General features: G+C 38.0%; 2 protein-coding genes and 1 non-coding gene across 4 annotated transcripts in view; 1 reads left to right on the top strand and 2 right to left on the bottom strand.

Moving 5' to 3' along the window:
- The window catches only part of LOC122656045 (eukaryotic initiation factor 4A-3-like), a 30,849-nt gene extending 17,068 nt beyond the window's left edge, over nucleotides 1-13,781 (top strand). For both annotated transcript variants that reach the window (XM_043850474.1, XM_043850473.1), the window contains one exon: nucleotides 13,768-13,781. The gene's annotated coding sequence lies outside the window, so the exon portion shown is untranslated. The remainder of the gene's footprint in view (nucleotides 1-13,767) is intronic.
- LOC122656046 (DNA-directed RNA polymerase III subunit RPC7-like) lies at nucleotides 309-18,230 on the bottom strand. Its single transcript, XM_043850475.1, has 8 exons — nucleotides 18,104-18,230; nucleotides 13,242-13,365; nucleotides 7,324-7,449; nucleotides 7,150-7,203; nucleotides 2,891-2,937; nucleotides 2,039-2,149; nucleotides 576-630; nucleotides 309-412 (listed from the first exon to the last, which is right to left on the bottom strand). Exons 1-8 carry the CDS (start codon nucleotides 18,197-18,199, stop codon nucleotides 396-398), a joined length of 630 nt encoding a protein of 209 aa, XP_043706410.1. The 5' UTR covers nucleotides 18,200-18,230; the 3' UTR covers nucleotides 309-395.
- Nucleotides 18,231-18,923: 693 nt separating this feature from the next.
- Nucleotides 18,924-19,016, bottom strand: LOC122657151. Its single transcript, XR_006332227.1, has one exon. It is a non-coding gene; the product is annotated as a small nucleolar RNA Z103 (small nucleolar RNA).
- Nucleotides 19,017-21,925: the final 2,909 nt, after the last annotated feature.

The raw sequence follows: 21,925 nt of genomic DNA, 5'->3' as shown, positions 1-21,925 counted from the left end.
TTAATACCTGGACAATGGTTGCTATATAGATTGGCTGATTCACCCAATCTGATCCCAACCCATATCGCATTCCTGGGTTTTCTATTTGAAAAGCTTAGCCAGCATGAGCCATGAGAGGAAAAGAATGTATTCTGCATAAAAAAGCATGGCAAGTTTGATAGTTCTATTTTACCATACAAGTAAATAAAGAAAAGATTGATTAAAGAATGATCTTTGTTTTAAGATAGATACAAGTATGCTTAATGGGCTAAGGTGTAGGTAGCTAGTTACTTAACCAATTAGATAAAAATCTGAATGAGTGATTTTTCCCCTTCTGGCTTCACTTTCTGTTGAGGGAGTCCCAAAACTTGCCCATGTCCAAGCTGTACAAATAAAAAACTAAGGCAGCCATGCAACTAATAGATTGCCTCATCTGTTGGGGGGTGGGGGGAGAGAAAAACCATCAGGAACTGGCTAGTTGACAATGATTGAAAGCTCAATTAGAAACAGGATTAAAAATATCTTGCAATAGCATACTAATTTGCTACAAGAATGGCAAAACAACCACACTTTAATCTCAGGCTAGAATCCCTTACCATCATTGCCGTCATCCATGTTAAAATCATCCTCATCATCATCAAAATCAACATTCTGCACAAATTTTGCGACACATTAAGGGCGAGTTGTTGCAAAAGAACAGAGAACACCAATCAATAGACGTTAAATGGGTTACCAGGAAATTGCCAGCACAACATCCCTTTTAAGGAGTGTGCTGAGATACACAGGCAGGATCCAACTGTTCGAATAGGCCCCAACAATAAACAGATGTGGGGCCTAGTCACATTAGCGATCTCCCTCGTACAAAACCAGAGTGACAATAACAGTGAGATAGAGAGACAGAATAACAAACCAGGTTGGTAAAAAGAAATAGAAGTAGACTGCAGTGATCATGTCCAGGTAGTGCTGTCAGGCGAAGAATTTTTGAAATCCTTCCTCTAATCCTATCCAAAATCCTACAAACTCATCCCCACCCTATTTATTCTTGCACAAGACAATGAGGCTGAGCAGGTCCACCACTACCCCATCCAAGCGTAGCTTTAAAACAGGTAAAGTCAATGACAAAAAGAAATAGTTTGCTGGGAAGATCAACAGGTTTCTATTTCGCTCTCTAATTTTATAATGCTTCAAATAACCAACCAAGTTCAACTCTCGTCTCCCCTTCCCTAACCCCCCCCCCCCTTTTTCTACCCTCTTTTTAGATGACATAGTGCCAATAAAAATAACACCTGTATACTCAGATTAATCCAAAAATCTTAGGTTATCATTTCTAATCCAGCTTCCACCTCAACCAACCTTGGTACAGGAAAATTTTGAAGGACAATCAATTTAACCTGCTTAGCAACCCCCCCTCCGAACATTTCTAGACAGATGCTTTTATGGAATCTAGAATCTAGATCCTGAGAGGAATGGCTCAGATGGGGCCACAGGCTCCTGAAAATATAAATCTTCTACAACTAGAACAAAATCCCAAGGCTTCAGAGAAAACAAAGACCAACTGCGCATTCAGTAACCAGATGATGAAAAAATGTGGCCTCCTTTAAAGTACACAACAGTGGAAGAATTTGAACCATGCCCCTTTATTTAGCTAGTATTTGGCTTGCAAGGGGAGACTAAAAGCCCATTTGAATCAGCAAAAATGAAGGCATGGTGAAAAGACAAGGAGAAGAGAGTAAACAAAATGCAAGGAGCTACAACATAAAGTAGGGCTTAATCCTATATGTATCAGTACTTATCCGAGTCCATGCATCACAGGGACGCATCATATTATATAACCAAACATAAGAGCAACATTTAATACATTTCACTACACAACCAGAACAGATAAATTATTGGCTCAAAACCCAAAAAAAAAAAGGTGTACCCAGTACATGAGGCTCCTGCCATGTGGGGTCTGGGGAAAGTCATACTGTACGCAGCCTTACCCCCGCTTCACGGAGAGACTGTTTCCAGAGACTCAAAACCAAATAAACCAAAAAACCACAAAATTTCAACTTTTTACCTGTTCATAGTCGTCAGGATCACTAAAATCTTCATCTTCCTCTTCTATTCGTTCATCTTCATCCTCATTTTCGTCTTCATTCTTTTCCTTCCCACCTTTCTCATCTTTATCCTGAAGATTTTTAAAAGATTATAATTCTCAGCTAAACATAGCCCTTTATGAGAAGCAACAAAAGCATGAACACATTATGGGAACTTCAGAACTGAGAAGAAAAAAAAAATGACTCTGCAAAAGACATGTAAAGAATGTAATAGAGATAAGATACATATAACTAAAAACAGTGAGGAGAAGAAAAGCTATCCTGTAAGTTCAATGAATAGTAAAGCATACGATATACCTTATTAACACTCCCTCCTCAAGCTGGAGCATAAATATCAGTCATGCCCAAGCTTGGAACACCCTTGAAGAAAAACAATTTGAAACAAACCCTTGGTAAACATGTCATCAAGTTGACTAGTATATCAAACAAATGGAGTAGAGAACAATTTCTGTATCACATGACAGTCACCTCCTTTTATCTAGGGTGTAATTACAATAAACACACCACCACTTAAGTGAAAGTTAAGTGCACTACATAACTAGAGTGTACTACATAAAACAAGAACCAATAAGTCTAAAATAACTAGAGTGTACTACATAAAACAAGAACCAATAAGTCTAAAATACCCCTAGCCATATGGTACACCTTGTTAACACTCCCCCTTAAGCTGCAGCATAAATATCAAAGAACGAGTCTACAATGTTGTAATATAAACAAAATTTGTGCTTCAAAACGTTCTGATAAGTAATAGCAACCTAGATTTTTAAAAGCCAAGAGTAAGAGAACAGTTGACAATGTTAGCCATTAAATACCTGGAATTTCTGCTCTAGCTTCTCAAAGATATCTAACTTCTGTGAGTCTGCCACACAAAGTATGCCCTTTTAGTTTGAAGTCAGACGATCTTATTTCCTAGAACACTCAGAGTAAAAATGCTCATAATTGTAATCACAGGCATAGATATTGAACAAATCCACCAGTATGTAGACGATCAAAATTGTAAATTATTCTCAATAGTTAGATCTAATGCTCAGTTAAAATTCAAATTACAATTAAGGATAAGAAACTAGGATAGTTTTAGGAATAAAAAAACTCAAAACTTTAAAGTGTCCTTGAAAGTAAAAGGCCACAGATTGTTATCCATGAATTTTTTTGGAATGGTAGTTTGCAGTGCACCAAATTGGATCAAACCCTGATTGGAAGCAGGAAAGCAGAGCAAAGGCCAAACTATAATTTCAGAGTTCTAATTTTGTTACTTTTCCATTTTCCCCTTTTTTGGTAGAACCATTTTAAGTACGTAATTGAAATGGACATTCATAAGGAGCCACAATAGTCAAAACATTAGAATGTCCTTGGGATGTATAACTCTGTAAGATGCACAGTTTATCCATAATCTTTTCTTCTTTTCTGCCCTTTCTTTTAATGAACTGTTGTTTAGAGTGCTGGACATGCCTGATTTAATTGATTGTTATCAAATACCATGAAGGTTGAGTATCACAACCTTTACAACTGCAGATCTAGGAACCCTTAGGAGGTAAAAGAAAAAAGGGGGAAAAGAAAAACACCTGACTACCAACTGAGCAGCAATTAAAATATTTTTGTGATTCCAGATTTCAGAACAGACTAGCCTCAATCAATTTAAATTCAAAGGAATGTTAAAAAGCAACCACACTGACATGTGAATAGCCATTCTTTAATTACAATCAAACAAAAGACCTGATCCAATTCCGATAGTTCTTTTAAACAGATTATTAGACTGAAACTACAGTTCTAAAGTCATAACAACATAAGATCACCTCGAGGGAAACAATAATGAGCAAACTTTAATCAAGGAAACTTGGTGTACTTAAATATCACAAAGGTCTGCAGTCAGCTACATAGTTAATGGTTCAGCCCAAGAAGCAAAAGTGTAGGTAGGGTTTCTGGGTTAGCTTGCCTTTCTGTTTTGTACAGGAAACACAATTAGAACCTTATAGAATCCAATAAACAAATTAGGTAGACAAATTTATCCATAGCAGTTGTGTTTTCCCATCCAAGGGACAACTATGATAGGTTGTATTTTCTAACATACCACCAACCACATCTTTGATATTAATAGAACTGGTGCAGATTTAAGTAGCAAACAGAATCTATATGGGTCAAAGAGGAGCATAAAAGGCATGCAGGAGTACACCATACCACAAACCACATCTTTGTAACCAATAAGAGCAATGACGGGTTGGTAGCAAAGGAACTAGATGAATCAAAATTAAGCTCATAAGGCACAGATGGGTATAGGACAACAGTGGTTGGAAGACCCAGACTACAGGATCAGGTACGGTAACCTTTCTTTTCTCTACTTTCAGTTGTGGAGCACTCAACAACAGCAACTGCAGGGAAAAAGAAAGATCTGAAGCTCATTCCTCAACTTTACAAAACTAGAGGATGAGTTTTTCAAGCCGGAGAGAATTGATGCGGTTCGCAGTAAGAAGGAAGAGAAAGATAGAGTCCTTGCGGTTTGGTCTGGTTCATCATTGAACCAAATTTTGACCCAAACCAACACATGATATTGGAGATTACTGGCTTCCTTAAAACCAGGATCAAGGGGGATCTAGATAGGATATTAGTTTATTTATTGTTAATTTATTTCCGTATCTTGTTGGTTTACTTTATTAGAGTCCAATTTGTAACAGGTAACTTCCATTACAGCATACCTATGGAGGGTTTCCTTAGTTGAGTTGAATTAGTTTTCTTAGTTGAGTTAATTTCTGTTTTAGGGTGAGATTATGAGTCTTTATTTTCTTTTTTATATGGATGTAACTCAATCAAGATTTTCAGATTTGATGATAATGAAAGATTGAATGTTGAGGTTGGAACTCATGGTGTGAGTGTTGCGTGCTCCCTTCTTTCTCTCTCCCTTCCCCTTGCATGTGATTTTACTTTCCTCATTATTTCTTCTGTTTTTTTCCTTTCCCTCCCTTTGTTCTGCTCTTTTCTTCTTCTTTGTTTTCTATTATCGTTCCGATACTGGTGTACGCTGTTTCTGGCGGTAAACATAGTCAAAAATAGGTTGGGCCGATCCGTATCAACTTATCTTCTTTCCTCCTGAAATTGTGCATGAGTGTTCCTTACCTAAGGGCGATTCTGCCTGCAGAGTTTGGAGTTAATACGTTGCAAAGTCCATGAGATATCTGGCCCAATTTAGATCAAATTTACAGTTTTCCACCTGAAACAAATTCAGTAATTTAACATTATGTTCAATTTACTATTTCCGGTGTCCATTGGTTGGATTCAAGAGTGCTGGTGAGGATTATTAACCTGAAATCTCAGTTTGATTGGAACTCGTGTGAGAGAGTTCTCTCACCCGCAAGCTACCAAACTCCTGCTGGTTTTTCTAGTTTTTTTACGAAAGGAAGAAGACCGTGGTGACAGGATGTTAAAAATGTCACCCTACGCAAGCTACCAAACTCTTGCTGATTTTTCTAGTTTTTTCACGAAAGGAAGAAGACCGTGGTGACAGGATGTTAAAAATGTCACCCTATCGCTTCCTTTTCCAAAAAAATCCCCCTCATAATTACTCTAATTCTGTTCTATCCTTTACTTTGTGTTAATTCCAATATGGTACATCTCCTTTAATTAGCAATTCCCCGTCTATCCTTTCCTTCTTGTCATCCCAAGTAGGGCTATAAAAGTCTGGTTATTTACCAAATTGCAATTACCTTTACCTTTTAAAATTCTGATACTCGGTGGGCCCATAAGCAATCTAAACCAGGGTTTTCGAAGCCCAGATTGTATCATAATTTACAGTCTGTAATCTGGTGTATTCGTACTGTTCCAACTCAGGTGATAGTAAAAATTGTTAAAAACAACGTTATACAATGTGTTCTTTCCTCCTCCTGAGTTTAACTAGGTCTTTTGAACATTAGAAGGGCATAATTTTTTTTGGTTTATGGGAAGGCTATGCTTGTTTATTCTCTTTGCGTAGCTGGTCTGTCTGTTCCTCGCAGCTTATCTAATCTAATCAAATAAAAAACCAAAAAGGATCAATTTTTCATCCAGCTCAGTTAGATGTATAAATCTTGAGATCATATCACAACTAACTAACCAAAACTATAGTTTGCAAATACATTGTTCATGCTATTTCTAGCTTCCAAAGTACCAAAGAAAAAAACTATATACTACAGATCTCTGACTTGACAAAATAATCCTGGGGATAAATTATGGAAGATACAAAATTAATGGCAGGGAAGTTTCAATGCCAAGAAACTAATTATGGATACTTTTTTTTTAAAAAAAAGGTCAGTGCCAATCCTCAATTAATCCTGGGGATAAATTATGGAAGATACAAAATTAATGGCAGGGAAGTTTCAATGCCAAGAAACTAATTATGGATACTTTTTTTTTTTAAAAAAAAAGGTCAGTGCCAATCCTCAATTGGGGGGGGGATGTGTCAGTCATGTCAGTTCTGATGGAAAAACATGAATATAACACAAATGGCTAGACCTGAACAGAGCCTGAAAATTAAACGGGTCATGTGGGGTCATCCAAAGTACCTCCAAACCCAAACACAAAATGACACACCAAGAGATTACCACAAAAAAAAAAATACACGAAAAGATTAAATGAATGTTTGTGTTCAGGATGACATGAAACAACATGAAATGACACCAAATAATATAAACATGATACAAGGAGAAAATTTCTAAATAAAATGATTAGACAGGTCACTTTCCGGGTAGTGGATTTGACATGAAAGACTATGGTGACCTGTTATTGTCATGTCGACCCGAAATTGACCCAAACCCAAAACCACCAGCCATAACACGAATTTAACAGGTCATGTTTGTGCCTGGTATTGCCACTCCTACTCAGTGGAGAGTTTCAAAACTAAATAATAAAACATCAGCCACAAAGAGTAACATTTGACATGAATACAAGATTGTTTGTGTTTGCATGCACATGATTTGGGTGTATAGGAAGAGCTCATGATGCCTGTATATAGGCCACAGCTAACACTAGCCAAAGAAATAGTGAGCCCAAAATAAATATATACCCTATATGAGGAAAAGATTAAGAGAACCAGTTCTCATCAAACCTGCTTCTGGATTCCATCGCACTTTCTTATGGTCATGCTGCGCTCGACTTTTACCTGACAAGTGACCAATCTCAAGAATAATTGATCAAGGAAATGAGAACCAATAGTTACTCAAAGTAAAATGCATCCTTTTCAATATCACCTCACCTAACTAAATTCCTTTAGGCTACAAACCTTGGATAAGTTCCAGAGGGAAATAAGCAGAACTAAGCTTTAAATGCTGTGATAGAGGAGGACGCCTCATTGTTTTAGTAAGCTTGCCCCTGTCAGAATACCGTTCTATGTCTGCTTCTTGGCTTCCTAACACCAAAATTCAAGGAGTCATCATCACTATTATGTCATCATGAAAATTAAAACATGGTATAAAATTAAACCTGACATGATTCTTCATGCTTCTTTAGTTCAGCAACTCAGTTTGAAATTCAAACTACATTTTAAGTTCATTTAACAAATTGATTAGAATTGCTGTGCTATGTTCAGCCATCTAAAGTAACATTCATAAAGAGTAACCCATGATTTCAAGGATGTATACTTGAAAATAAATTTAAGCAGAGAAAATGTGAGAATGCAATGGAATTATTTAGTGATAGATCAGATGTTTACTTGAAATATCATTCAGGAGAAGGAAGGAGGTTTGGGTATAAAGTAGAATCAAAGAAGTAAAGTTGGATTTGAACAAAAATCAAGTACTCATTCTAAACAGCAGAACTGACTCCAAAATATTATAGAAATAAAATGGTTGGATGAGGTGTACTGGTGTTTCAAAAATACCAGGTTAATCAAAACCAAATTTTAATCAAGAAACCACAATCACAAGCCACAACTTTAATCAGCAGCAATAAAGAGGATGTAATATATAAACCAGAGTCCTCGGAAAAAAAAACTAGGGCAGAACCATAGTTCTAAAACTCGCTGAGAAAACTAGAGAATCTCGACCTGGTCGAGACGAGTTCTCTTACGAGACCCAAATTTGCATGGTTTCGGTAAACTCAACTGAAATCTCAGCGAAGTCTCGAAAATCTCAGATATCTCAACCTGCTTGAGAAGAAACTACTCTAGTTTCTTCTCGAACACTATGATGTGGCATTCATATGTCATGCAAAAGGAAGACAATGCACATCGGTTCCATTGGACCATGAGTGGACTTGATCCAGCATGTCATAGTTCATATCAATAGATAGTCACAGACTCACAATATTGTATTCTTGGGACATGGAAGACTATGGTGTCTATGACATATGTATTGTTCACTGTACTTGGGTGTCTATTTGATATGCATTGTTCACTCATCACTGTACTTTGTAGTTTTTACTTTTAAGTCCTTAACTATTTCTTAAATAATTATTCAATATCATGTGTCTTCATCCGTTATTGCATAATTTCCTTGTTTTATTTGCCCATTACGTCTCATAGCACTTAAACAATGTGTATAGGCAAATATTACATAAGGATTCGACGTTTACTACCAACCAAGGGTGCAAATCCAAAGCACAAAATTGGGTGCTTTTTTTTTTTTTTTTTACATTTTGAAGATTTAAATGTGTTTATTAAGCCTAAAATAAGCTTCTCGTAAAGTATCAGAGTCAACTATGGACATTTGTCCACCGAAACATCAAACCAAAACCCAAAAAAAATATGCACTGTCTCACCAAGATCTCGAGAATCTTGACCTGGTCGAGACACCACCTCGAGACGAGTTTTTGAACCTTGGGCAGAACACATAAGCAGAAGCAAGAAGAAGCCAGGCTGCATGGAGACAAATCACCAAAAATCGCAGAGAAAGCATCTAAAAATTATTTGTGACAAATTCTTAGAAAATGGAATATTATCCTAAGCTCTAAAAAATTGAAGTAGAAAAAACTACAATTGATTTTCTTGAAGTAGTTTTAGATCAGACAGGTCTTAAATTACAGGAGCATATAATTTCAAACTAAGAGATTTTCTTGAAACTCTTTGATGCAGCATCCGTAGGAAGAAGAAGAACCAGCCCCACTCCCATGTGCGGCCCATTGAGTAGTTAGTTAGGGTTGGCCCTTGGCCCCCATAGTTAGTTTGCTTAGTATTTGTTTACATTTTCTATATTTCCTTTTATTTTTATGCTTTTAATTGAACCGGTTCAAATTGGTTCCATCCAATTGGTTCAATTTAAGTGAAATGATCCTATTGGCTGCTAGGGTCTTAAATCTTATTGGCTACTTAGGAATCTTTTTAATTACTGGTTTTAAATCGGAATTCCTCCCCCTTCCACGATTTTAGAAGGGAGATTACTTTGTAATTTTATTCAGCCAAGGAATTCTATTCCAAGGCTGAATTGAACTTGGCCTTTTGGCCCTATTATTTATATTAATAAAAAATCAGAAGAGGATTAGCCTCCCAAAAAGAAATCGTGTGATGAATGCTGTCATTGTTGCTGCTATTTACTCTTCAGAGAGTGTTGCATCCTTGTGGTTCTATCAAGGTGGAAAGGGTAGGTGGATCTCCTACGACTCCTTGCGTCAAGACGGCCAGGAGGATTTCCATTCAAGGTCGTTCTATCCTTCTCCATTGCTCAAGCTTGCTGCCAGAGGAGTCTGCTGCAGATTGACATCCAACTTCTGTTTCTAATCCTCTAATCCCTTCCCCAATCGATTCCCCTTTATTTTTATTTGAGTTTCATAAACCCTAAACACCCTTAACTCTGTCCAACATCAATCCTTCATCAGAACTCCCTCATATTTGGATCACAGCTTCCCCTTAGCACCCCCTCCATTCAATCCTAGGTTCTGCCCCCATTCCTACTTCAAAACCCTAAATCCCCTCATCTCTAATAAAACCCTAAGAACCCTAAAGTCTTCCTAGACCTAACCAGCCATCAGAAATCCTTAAAACTACAGTCGAACCTTCCCCTTAGTACCTCTAACACTCGGCTAGAACCCCTAGGCCAAATCCTCACTCTAAACCCTAAAACCCATATTTCTTATCTTTCCCAAAACCCAAAAACTGAACCCTAAATTTTCTGGAATTTCAAACTTCATCAAATCTTGTATAACCTACATCAATACACTCCTACATACCTGCTCAACTTTACTGTTTATCACAATTACACATCACCTTCATCCTAACCCTAGATTTAACCTAGACTACCCAATTCTGCCCCAATCGGCTAGCAGATTCAGAGGTCCTGTTTGATTGGCTTCTACTAGCACTTTACCCTATTTGCTCTAGATATGCAAAGGACCTACTGGAGGCCAAATATCCAGGATCTAATGATAAAGGAACTAAGGGGCTGCTGGTTCTGCAGTTGCAATAGGGCAGAATTGAAGTTTAGGTCATTTTCTAGGGTTTAGGTTAAGATAATAGGTGAGTATGATAGATGATAAAGCTAGGCAGGTCTAAGGGAAACTAATGGTATTGGTTTGATGTTGTTTGAGTGAGAAAACAAAAATCAGAAAATTAGGGTTAGGGTTTTGGGTTTTGGGAATTAGGAAAAGAGTTGGATTTAGGGTTTGGAGTGGGAGTTTGGGCTAGGGCTTCTCGCCGAGTGTTAGAAGCAGTGGGATGAAGGTTCGGCTGTAGTAGGGAGGGAATCTGATGGTTAGATTGGTCTAGACAGAAATTTAGGGCTTTCGGGGTTTTACAGAGACAATGAGGATTAGGATTTGAGTGGGAGAATGGGGCTGCAAGTTGGATCGAGTATTCAAGGCAGTGAGAGGGTGACTCGAGTGTAGTTGGTTAGGTTTTGATGGTTGGAAGTAGGGGTGTCAATCGGTCGGTTCAGTCCGGGTTTGGGCCAGTTTTTCCAGTTTCGGTGGGGCTTTTAGGGAAACTAAAACCGAACCAATAAGGACTTTTCGGTTTCGGCTCAGTTTCGGTTTCATGTCGGTTTCGGTTTATGATAACGGTTTGGATTCGGTTCGGTACCGGGTTTTTTAAACTGGTTAGGTTCGGTTTGTGCCTATTTTCTTCTCTTCTTCTTTTCAACTACATTAAATATTTCATTAGCCCCATACTTAAAAAGGAGATCAATGGAAGAAGCATTGTTACAAATCAATTTCCCTATTTTCACAACCTCATATTCATTGATTTGTAACAATTCCCCTTACAACCATAAATTTGCTCACTAATATTGAAATCAATTCAATTATTCGTAACTTTATACTCAATTTTTTTTTATCGGTTTCATTCGGTTCGGTTCGGTTTTCGGTTTGTTATTGGTCGGTCCGGTGCGGTTCAGTTTTCAGCCGGTCCCGTCATACCCCAGCCCAAAACCAATCCAATAAGGCTCGGTTTGGGTTTTTTCGGTCGGTCTTAACGGTTCGGGCTAGGTTTTGACACCCTTAGCTGGGAGTATAGCATCTGTGATTTAGGGTTTGGGTCTTAATGGGATTCAAATAAAATAAAAGGGGATCGATTGGGGGAGTGATTGGAGGGTTGAAACAGAAATTGAAGCTCAATCTTACAGTAGATTCCAAAGGCAGCAAGCTTGAACAAGGAGAATGATAGAAGTCATAGAATCATCTTCAGTTGGAGATCCTCCCGATCGTCTCAATGCAAGGAGTCGTAGGAGATCCACCTACCCTTTCCACCTTGATAGAACCACAAGGATGCAACACTCTCTGAAGAACAAAACAGCAGCAACAATGGCAGCAAACTTCAGTCAAGATTTTGGGAGGCTAATCTTCTTCTGATTTTTTTATTAATATATATAATAGGGCCAAAAGGGCAAGCTCGATTCAGCCTTGGAATAGAATTCCTTGGCTGAATAAAATTACAAAGTAATCTCCCTTCTAAAATCGTGTAAGGGGGAGGAATTCTAATTTAAAACAACTAATTAAAAAGATTCCTAAGTAACCAAAACGATTTAAGACCCTATCAGCCAATAGGATCATTTCACTTAAATTGAACAAATTGGATGCAACCAATTTGAACCAATTCAATTAAAAACATAAAAATAAAACTAAGTATAGAAAATTTAAACAAACTACTAAGTAAACTAAGGATGGGGCCAAGGGCCAACCCTAATTAACTACTTAATGGGCCCCACGTGGGAGTGGGGCTGGTTCTTCTTCTTCCTACGGATGTGGCTCTTTGATGTTGCATCAGTTGGCTTCTAGTAGGACTTTACCCTATCTAGAACTAGATTACTCTTACTAACAAAAGACAATTGCAAAGTTTCTTAGGAATTCTTAATTATTGGAGAAACTATATTACTGATCCTTCTTTAAAAGAAACACCTTTTTTTTTTTGGAAAAGTTAAAGAAAAATAGAAAATTTAAATGGAGAAAAGAAGATGCAGACCTAATATGGAATATTAAGGCAGCGTTTGGTATGCATTCTTAGAATGCATTCTAGGTCGCTTTCGCATTTTCAGATGATAAAAATAGTTAATAACTATTTTTATCATCCGAGAATGCGAAATCGACCTAGAATGCATTCCAAAAATGCATACCAAACACAGCAAATATTGAATATTAAGAAACTCGGCTACTTCAAGAAAAATATTTTTGAAAATGTTTCTGTCCAACAGAATGTTTAGCTAACTTTTCAGCAAGTTGATCCATATGTTGTCTGAAAAGTTTTCTTTTCAGAAGACAATGAGCTTTCCATGCTCCATTAATCTCAGAGTAAAATTTTAAAGGAATATTTGCATTATAGAAATCAGATACTTGGCTAGCATTTGACTGGAGACCCAATTTTTTTGCAAAGCTTGTGTACATGATTTCCTCAGTTTCCTGAGATTGACTACTTGAAACTGAGGAACCAAAATGAAGACTAGCCAAGTGAAAACAAAGAAAGTGATTTTTCCTCTCCCTCTAAGACAAATACCTCAAGGAAGAAATAAATCAAGAACAATAGCTATCCTACCTGTATATTTCATGAAATAAGTGATAATTTGATACCCAAACATGAGGAGTGGAATGTTGTTTTTTCTAGGAGTGAACATTATTACTTTTCTTTCCTTTGAAACAAATTTCTAAAAGAAAAATTCAATTCCAAGAACATATTTGTAAGGTACAAAAAAATAGTCATATCAGTAATATATATTATCAACATACAAAGTGAAAGATATTTTTAAAAAAAATAAATGGAGTTACTAAGTTCCTATTGCTTACTTGAATGGGCTGCCTCTTCAATATAATAAGGAGACGATTTCCAATAATTAAGCAACCTCATATTCCAATAGACCAAGGTCTTCTCCTCTATCACACCATTAACATCAGGTAATTCAACATTTTCCTGCAATTTCACAGATAAGAAAAACCTATCTAAATTACTAAGATAATAATTCATTAGTCTTTTCGAAGAATGAAGGTTTTTTTTTCTCAGTTTGAGTTAATTAAAAAAAAAGCTTTTTTTTCCACTTAACTGTTATCATTTATAGTTACTATTATTGTACCTATTTATTTGTTCACAACAACTTCAAGAATAATTGAACTCACTTCTATTGGGATAGTCAGGAGGCATAATGATGAGGAACCCTCATGGATGTCCAAAGTTACCGATCAGGCTGCCAGCCAAGATGAGAACTTTACTGTACATACCTCCACGTAGAAAGTCACGTAGCCTGCCCAAGAAAGCAAAAAGGACCCATGGTCGTCTAATCAAAAGAGGTCCCAAATGAAGTAGAGGGGTTTTAAGTTTGTTTAGTGGGGTTGGTAGTTTTTATTTTAAAATTAGTCGGACCAGTCATGTGGGAGTCTAAGGAAGTTCAGTTTAGGTTCACTGCTAAATTGGGCAGAATACATTTGCCTATTCTCTTTCGGTTTATGTTAATTAAGTCTATCAGAATGGAGGAATAAATATTTGTCTAGGGGTTTGAATTCTTGATGTAGTATCACTTTTGCGGAATGGACCGAACCCATTTAAAAGCCCAGACCGAGAACCGGGTCAGAATTTGGTTGTGATTCAGTAGGATATATAAGATTTTATTTATTTCTATATTGGGATAATCAAGCAATCTTTTTTTTTTTTTGGGTGAATATGTAATCTTTTTTCTTCTTTTTTTATTTTAAAAAAACAAAAAAAAAGAGGCTGTCCATAACAGTAAGGTTGCTCCATTGTGACCAAGTGGGCACATATTAAAGTCTCTGGAAAAAGCCTCTCCTCAAAGCAGGGGTAAGGCTGTGTACATTATGACCCTCTCCAGACCCCACAGTGACGGGAGCCTCGTGTACTGGGTACGCCCTTTTATTAATCTTTTATTTTATTTGGGTAGAAACAAGGTTTTAAGTATCCTTTTGTATCCGCTGATACTAACCGATACAATATCTTTAACACCCCGCATGCACGTCATGATTATGTTATTGATATTTAGATGGTATAGAATTATTTTTATACTTCTATGAATACTTTATCAATATTTGTATTATTGGGAATGCCCTACTGTTCTTTGGTATTATTTATATGATGATGTTATATTATTTTAATGAGTCTTAGGGCTGCTAGAACAGTGAATTGAAAGAAAATTAAGAAGAAACAGAGAAGTTGAGTCAAAGGTGAGGGATCCATGACTGTACTATAATGCAGTGTATGTAAGTGTGTGAGAGAAGCATGATATGAATTTGCATGATGTAATGTGATTAGCCAAATAGACTTCTTCCTCACAAGAAGGGCAGACAGAAGGAGGTGTAAGGACTATGTGCCTCAGTATACAGAAGGGCAGGAGGAGGGAACCTATACACCCTAAGATAAGGTGGTTGAGATTAAAAGGAGAATCCTTCAAAACATTTACTGATAACGTGGTCAAACAAGGAAAGTGGGACTTTGAGGGAGATACCAATGTGATGTGGAACGAGATGATGACTTGTATTAATAGGGTTGCCAAAAATGTGCTAGGGGAAGCGAAGAGTAGTCGTCAAGCCCCTAGAGAGACTTAGTGGTGGAGCAAAAGGTCCAAGCAGCCATTAAAACCAAGAAAGAAAGTTTTAAGACATGACAAAGGACTAAAGAAAAAGAGGATAAAAAGAGCTATTATGATGCCAAAAATGAAGCTAGGAAGATTGAGGGGATGGTTAGGGAGAAGAAATACGAAGATCTCTATATCAACCTAAACACAACGGAAGCGGAAAAAGTTATATATATATATATAATAGCAAAGATGAGAGAAAGGAAGAGTAGAGATCTCGACTAGGTGAGGTGTATCAAGGGTGATGACGGAAGAATGTTAGTAAGAGAGGAGGACATTGCGAAGACATGGAATGAGAGAAACACAGCCCACTACAATCACACTTTGTTGTCACCCACTCTGTGACTATAGATGTTTCTGCGACCCCATGGAACATTCTATCTCTCTGGTGGCTATGACTCTCTACCAATAAGGTGCAGTCTATTTAACTTCAAACACTCTCTCCAATTTCACTCTTTAAGCACACATGTATTAAATAAAACATGCCAACACTCATGCCAAGGCATCCAAGCAATAATCACTAGCCCTTAGGTATCACTTCCACAACTATACATCATACAAAACAAGATTTAAGATCACTATTTCACTAAACATTACTCACCCACATACCACTCATGATCACAATTTCAAATCACCATACATTAACATATTTCAACAATAACAAGCAAACCAAACAAAATTTAAGTCAACCATACCACACAACTGTGGTGTACGCCTACTAGACTCCACTTCCCTCGATTTGTGAACGAGTTAATTGGACCCTCCAAACTCCAAGTACTTGAATTAGTCACAATGCCCAATTTGGATATTGGGCACCACAATCTGCACAAATACGATTATTACTTTTACGCAATAGTTCTTTTAGCTTTCTGATATTACCATTGGAAACCCTAATCTGGATGGGAGAACGACTCAATTTCAGGGTTAAACCAGGAGAACAATGGGCAAAAAAACCATATGGGAAAACCAAGAAAACAATGGGCAAGAAATCACATGGGAAAATCAAGAGAACAATGGGCAAGAAATCATATGGGAAAATCAAGAACATGAATACAGGTTAAAACAAATCTGTCCTTCAATCTCAATTAGAGATCAAAATAGGTCTTTATAACCCCAAAATCGATTAGAGTTTTTAATATCAACCACGTGGATTGGGGAAAGAAAACAAAAATTTCTGCAGTAAAGAATGGCTAGTCCATTGGTACTTACTTGCAATACCAAAAAAAAATTGCAAATAGAACGTCTACAATAGAAAACCGAGAGAAGAGAGAAACAAGAAATCATGGAGAAGAGAGAGAGAGAGTTGCAGCCATAGATTCAAATCAATCATGCAGTACTAAAATGATTGGTTTCTCTTGCAATCTAAGGGGATCAATTAGGCCATGTTGAAATTCTGGTCAGTTTTCAGGTATAGACCTGATGACTCTAATAGAACAATCACTTGGCTAGTATAATTGAAGAGATTTAGCAGAATAATATGATAGGCAATAATGCAACTAGGAGTTGAAGAACCACACTGAAATTATAAGTTATAAGTAAATTGAGAATTTGGATTGATTACAGATATAAAATTTACAGAACTCAAAACCATAACAACAGAAATATTTGTTCTGACTGAGATAATACTAGGGTGTGTTTGGGTTGTGGATTTCAGGGGTTGAATTCTTGCATCCGGAGTGTTGAGTGATCGACGTATTTCTTTAAAGCTTAAAAAAAAATTCTATAGGACTGTCATATGACTGGCTGGCTATGATGTATGGTGTGGAATGTTGGGCAGTTAAGAAGCATCATATAGACAAACTAAGTGTAGCAGATGAGGATGTTGAGATGGAAGTATAGCAAAACTATGAAGGATAAAGTAAGAAATGATCATATTAGAGCTGGGTTGGGAGTAGCTCCTATTCATGATAAGATACGAGAGAGTCGTTTGAGGTAGCATGACCATTTTCAACGGAGGCCTTGAGATGCTCCAGTACGGAGGAGTGATTTGCTTCAGATTGAAGGAACTAAAAGAGCCAAGGGAAGGCCTAAGAGAAGTGGTGAGGAAAGGCATACTTATCTTAAGCTCGTATCATGTATGACATCGAATAGAGCTCATTGGAGAGAAAGGATCCATGTGGCTGACCCATTTAGTTGGGATAAGGCTATGTTGTTTTTTAACCTATATAGCCCCCTGATGGATCCAGATGGGGCATCAATCTATTAAGATCCAAACAACCAAACCCAACATCCAATCCAAATTATAAATTGGATTCAATCTCAAAATCAAAATCCTTAGTAATTGTCTTCTCCAACTAAATTCTTATTTTAAGCCAAACAGAAAATTTATAAATTCAGGATTTCAAAACATGTAATTCTAAAATCCAGGATTTAAGAATTCTGTGGCCAAATCCAAAGCCACAATAGTCCTGGGTACAATGCTTTCAATAGACTTTGAAAAATAAAACTTCTAAACTAACAAAAACAAATATACTTCAATTGGGAATCTACATATCTAAACAACAATCATCAGGAAATCAGAAAACAACTCATCTTTAAGATCCTACTAGACCATAGGATTGACTAAAAAACCGAAATTAAAAAAAGGGATTCTACTAGGACTAAGAATTAAATGATAAAACGAATTAACTAAAAGGACTTGAAGTAGCCCAGCAGGAATTCAACAACCAGAAAACTCCTCCAACCGTTGGCCTGTGCTGGTTCTGGCCATCCTCTATTGCCTCAAGCTGCTACAACTAAGATGCCCCTAGGACAGATATTAATGGCCGTGTAGATAAGCTTAGCAATTGCACTTTGACACTCCTTTCTATTTGTGTCTGGACACAGATTCTGTGAATTGTTTTACCACATAAATGGTTTCAAATCCCACCCTGAATCAACTGAACATCAAATAATATTTCAAGAAATGGGCTTCCCTTTATCAAACAAACAAGGGCACCTACTGTCCTTCCTTCAGACTGTAGAACCATATGATAACTTAACATGCATATTTGCGAAGAACTGAAATAGCTGAAGATTTGCAATATAAGATAATCAAGGAGAAAGCAATACAGCAATATCAAGACTCACAGGGAAAAGGATGTGAGGCTCTTGAACTGCAAAAGAAGCAGCTCCACCTCCACCTCCATAGCCACCACGTCCACGTCCACGTCCTCTAAATGCCATTTCTGTGAAGCAAAGCTAATTAAAAACAAATAAACTCCATATAAAAATTCCAAGCAAAGAAAGATCATAGAACAGATTCACAAATCATAATAAGTTTGGTAAGAGAAATTGCGGTATAATTGGACGAACACTCTCTGGAGCCTAAGTAGCCGGAAGAAGCCTATCGGAGCCCAAATAGTGAGATAATGCCGCCGGTGAGCAGTGCGGTTGAACGGTCGAGGGTTTTGGAAATAGGGATGTAGAATCTTTAAGAAATAAAAAAATGGTAGAATTACGAGATTAACCACAAGTGAGTTTTACTTCAACGAATGTAACCCCAAATTTTCAGCGACACCCCCTTCCATGCACCGTGAAATTAATGCCACCCCATTAAGGCCAATATATCACTTTGAGCCCAAAAACTAACGGAAATAGCTTTGTAACAGTTAAGTAGTGATGTCACCATGGTAGTAATTTTGTAAAGCCAATTTTGCCCTTGTTTTTATTTTTTTATTCCCATTTCTTTCCTTCTTCTCCTTCTTCTTCTCCTTCTGCTATTATTTCCTCGCTGCCGCTGCCGCTGCCGCCCCCACCACCACCTCCCTTGCAACCCCGCCACCACCCTCTCCAGTCTTCCCTGCCTCACCATGCTCTTAGCAGTCCAACCTTTCTAAAAGTAGGTTGCAGGTAAGAAAATTTTATGGGTTCAAAATTCACAGGAAAAAACAGAAAGATTGGGAAAAGAATGGATCAGACTCTTGCCTTGGATTCTCCTAAGGAAAAAAATAGCTTAATATAATCAGAGTCTAGAAGTTGGGGAAAGAATCATCCATTCCATACAAATCTCAATTTTCATCCCAAATTAAAACCCTAATCACATAAAAAACAGAAATTCAGAAAGAGATAAAATGAGAAGATAAAAAAGAGAAATAGAATTTCTCCAGATCTGCAAGGGTGCCTTCACTGCCCTCATTGCACCATCATGAATTCTCTCTCTCTCTCTCTCGCTTCGTTTTTTCCCTCTGTGTCCAATTTGGGGTTTTTTTCCCCCAAATACCAACCATGGAATTGGAACAGATTTTTCCTGGAATTGGGAGATGGGGACTTTGGAATTGGAAGAAGAAATGGAAGTGGAAAATTTCCATTATGGGGACTTTCGTCTCTTCACTCCCCAGATTCTCATTTCACACAGTTATCTCTGCTAACCATGGATCAATTTGAGAGAATTAAAAGAGAGCTTTAATCTGAAACTTACTCGATTGGTAGAGTGAGTTCAAGCAATTGGAACAACCAGAGAGACTAGAGAAGCCCTTGTTGCTGCTCAAGCAATCCTTCTCAAGGCGATTCACATTCTCACCACTGAAAAGCTTCTCCTCTTTCGACACCGAGAACAAATCAGGACAGCTCAAGGGTTGGAGCCTTATACCACAATAGCAATAGATGAGATCGCAAGTCTGAGTATGCAGAGTAGAGCCAAGCGGCAAGCACAGAGCAGCAGCGGCTTCGTTTCAGCCGTGTGTGTGCATTTGGGTTATTTCCATTGGAAGCACCGCAAGCGTTGTTGAGGGCGTGGAAGAGCTCGTTAGGAAGGTCGATAGGGCAGCCTTGGAGATTGGATTGTTCGGAGAAGGCTGGGATCCTGGCTGGATGAGATGGGGTTGGGAAGAATGGTTGGATCAGAGCTGAATGAGAAGGTTGGGAAGAAAGTCCCCATTTTCCATTTCCATTTTTTGCTCCTTTGTTCAATTGAGGGTAGTTTAGACATTTTACTCTCACTCAGTTAATTCTCAGTTATTTCTGTTAATTTTTGGATCCAAATTGATATATTAGCCCTTAGTGGTATGGCATTAATTCCACGGTCCAACAGAGGGGGTGTTGCTGAAAATTTCCCTATACGTTATTAGTAGGTTACCCTTTATAATTGGACAATTTTACCCCTACAAACACATCTTCAGAGTCTTTGCTGCCACGGCTGTTGGTCTCACTAAGCGCCACAACGCCACCACCGTCACCATGATGTCCCCTCTCGCTGCATCTCTCACTCTCTCCCCTCTGCCCTATCCCCCCGCTCCCTCTCTGCATCTCTCTCTTTCTCCCCCGGTCAACTCCGACCTACTCGCTTCCGATCCCAACTCCTCAACCTTGACCAACCTGGGCCGGAAGCTCTACACCGGGACCTGTTTTCTCCCACTCTTAATCAGCATTCCACCCACGGTGTACGGCCAGCCCCCAACAGGAGAAGAGAAGAGGGAGGTGAATTTTCTCCGTTGGAACTCTAGTCGGAAGGGAGTGAGAGAAGTTCGGGGGTAAAAACGTAAAAAAATATATATAAGTGAAGGAAAGGTACTGTTTTGGTTAGTTTTGTAATACCTTCTCAATTTTGAGTAATTTTGTTAAACGAAAATTGAATGGATACTTTTGTAAAAAAAAAAATTATAGCCTTGATCCCTTGTATCTTCGGGTAGATACTTCATATACACCTTCAAATGAAAATCAAGGAAGCAGAATATATGCTAATACATGAAAAATTATTTTTAAAAAAAATGTACACATAAATGTTGGACAGGTCCGGGCTCAGCCTGAGGCCTCAACCCAGGCCCACCCGGCACTGTTTGGACTCAGGGCAGGCTCAGGCTGATCGGGCTTTTTTGACACCCCTAAGTTCAGCAGTGTGCCTATCACTCTCCTAAAAAATAAATCATACACCCCTCTTCATTACTTTAATTTGGAAAAAGGGGAAGAGGTCTCTACTTGGTGGTGTTTCCTATGCCCTCTCACAAGGCACCTTGAAATGATGCCTTCGCCCTTGGGTAGATACCCAAGCGTGCTCCCCCATTGGCCTAGACGCTTATATAGAGACCACGCAACCAAGTAGAGATCTCTTGCCCATTAAGGGAAAAAGAAATCTAAAAGACAGCATGGCCGCTACGCCCAGACACCAAGGGGCGGAATGATCACCCTGTTGATATCATCGTGCACGCTCCCAATGGCCCCCACATCGGCTTGGGGCCACGCTGCCTTTTGGAGAACCCTCTCCCATATATTAAATATGGGAGACGCTGCCTCTTGGAGAACCCTCTCCATATATTTAATATGGGAGAGATTTCCCTAAAAGGCAGTGTAACCCTTGCATTAGTGCAAGGGCCATTCGGAGCATGCATGGAAACATCAATTGGATAGGATTTCCACCTTTCATGGGGCAGAGCGATCATTTTACGTCCCTTTGTGTCTAGGCATAGGGGCCTCACTGCCTTTCAAGATTCTTTTTTTCATTAAGTGCAAGAGAAAAAGAACATTGTCTGGCAGCATGGTTTCCATGCCCAAACACAGAATCCAAGGTAAAATGACCGTTGTGCCCCTCATGAAATGCAAAAAGCATACCCGTGCTGATGCTTCCTACGGTGGCGCAGTGACCACGCTGCTAGACAAAGAACCATCTCCCTAGATATACATAGGATTAGAAATCATTCCAAAAACCTACAAAAACAAAAATGTGTCTTATAAACATAAGTATAAACCATACCAAAGAGAGCAATAGTTACATAAAGAAAACATTTTGTTTCGTTCCCCTTCAAAATACACTTTAGGTTCCGTTTGGTTGCAAGGGGAATTAAACAGAAGGGAATGGAAAATTTTCAAACCTAAAAAAAAAATTTGTAATCATTATCCCATATGATTGTATAGACTACTTAAATTTCTTACCATATCTAATAAAGATACATTTTACATGTAATATTTATTTTACAT

Source organism: Telopea speciosissima, chromosome 3, assembly GCF_018873765.1.
Source record: "Telopea speciosissima isolate NSW1024214 ecotype Mountain lineage chromosome 3, Tspe_v1, whole genome shotgun sequence".
NCBI lineage: Eukaryota > Viridiplantae > Streptophyta > Magnoliopsida > Proteales > Proteaceae > Telopea > Telopea speciosissima.
Note: the sequence above shows the minus strand (reverse complement) of the source record. Positions and strands in the feature narration are given on the sequence as shown.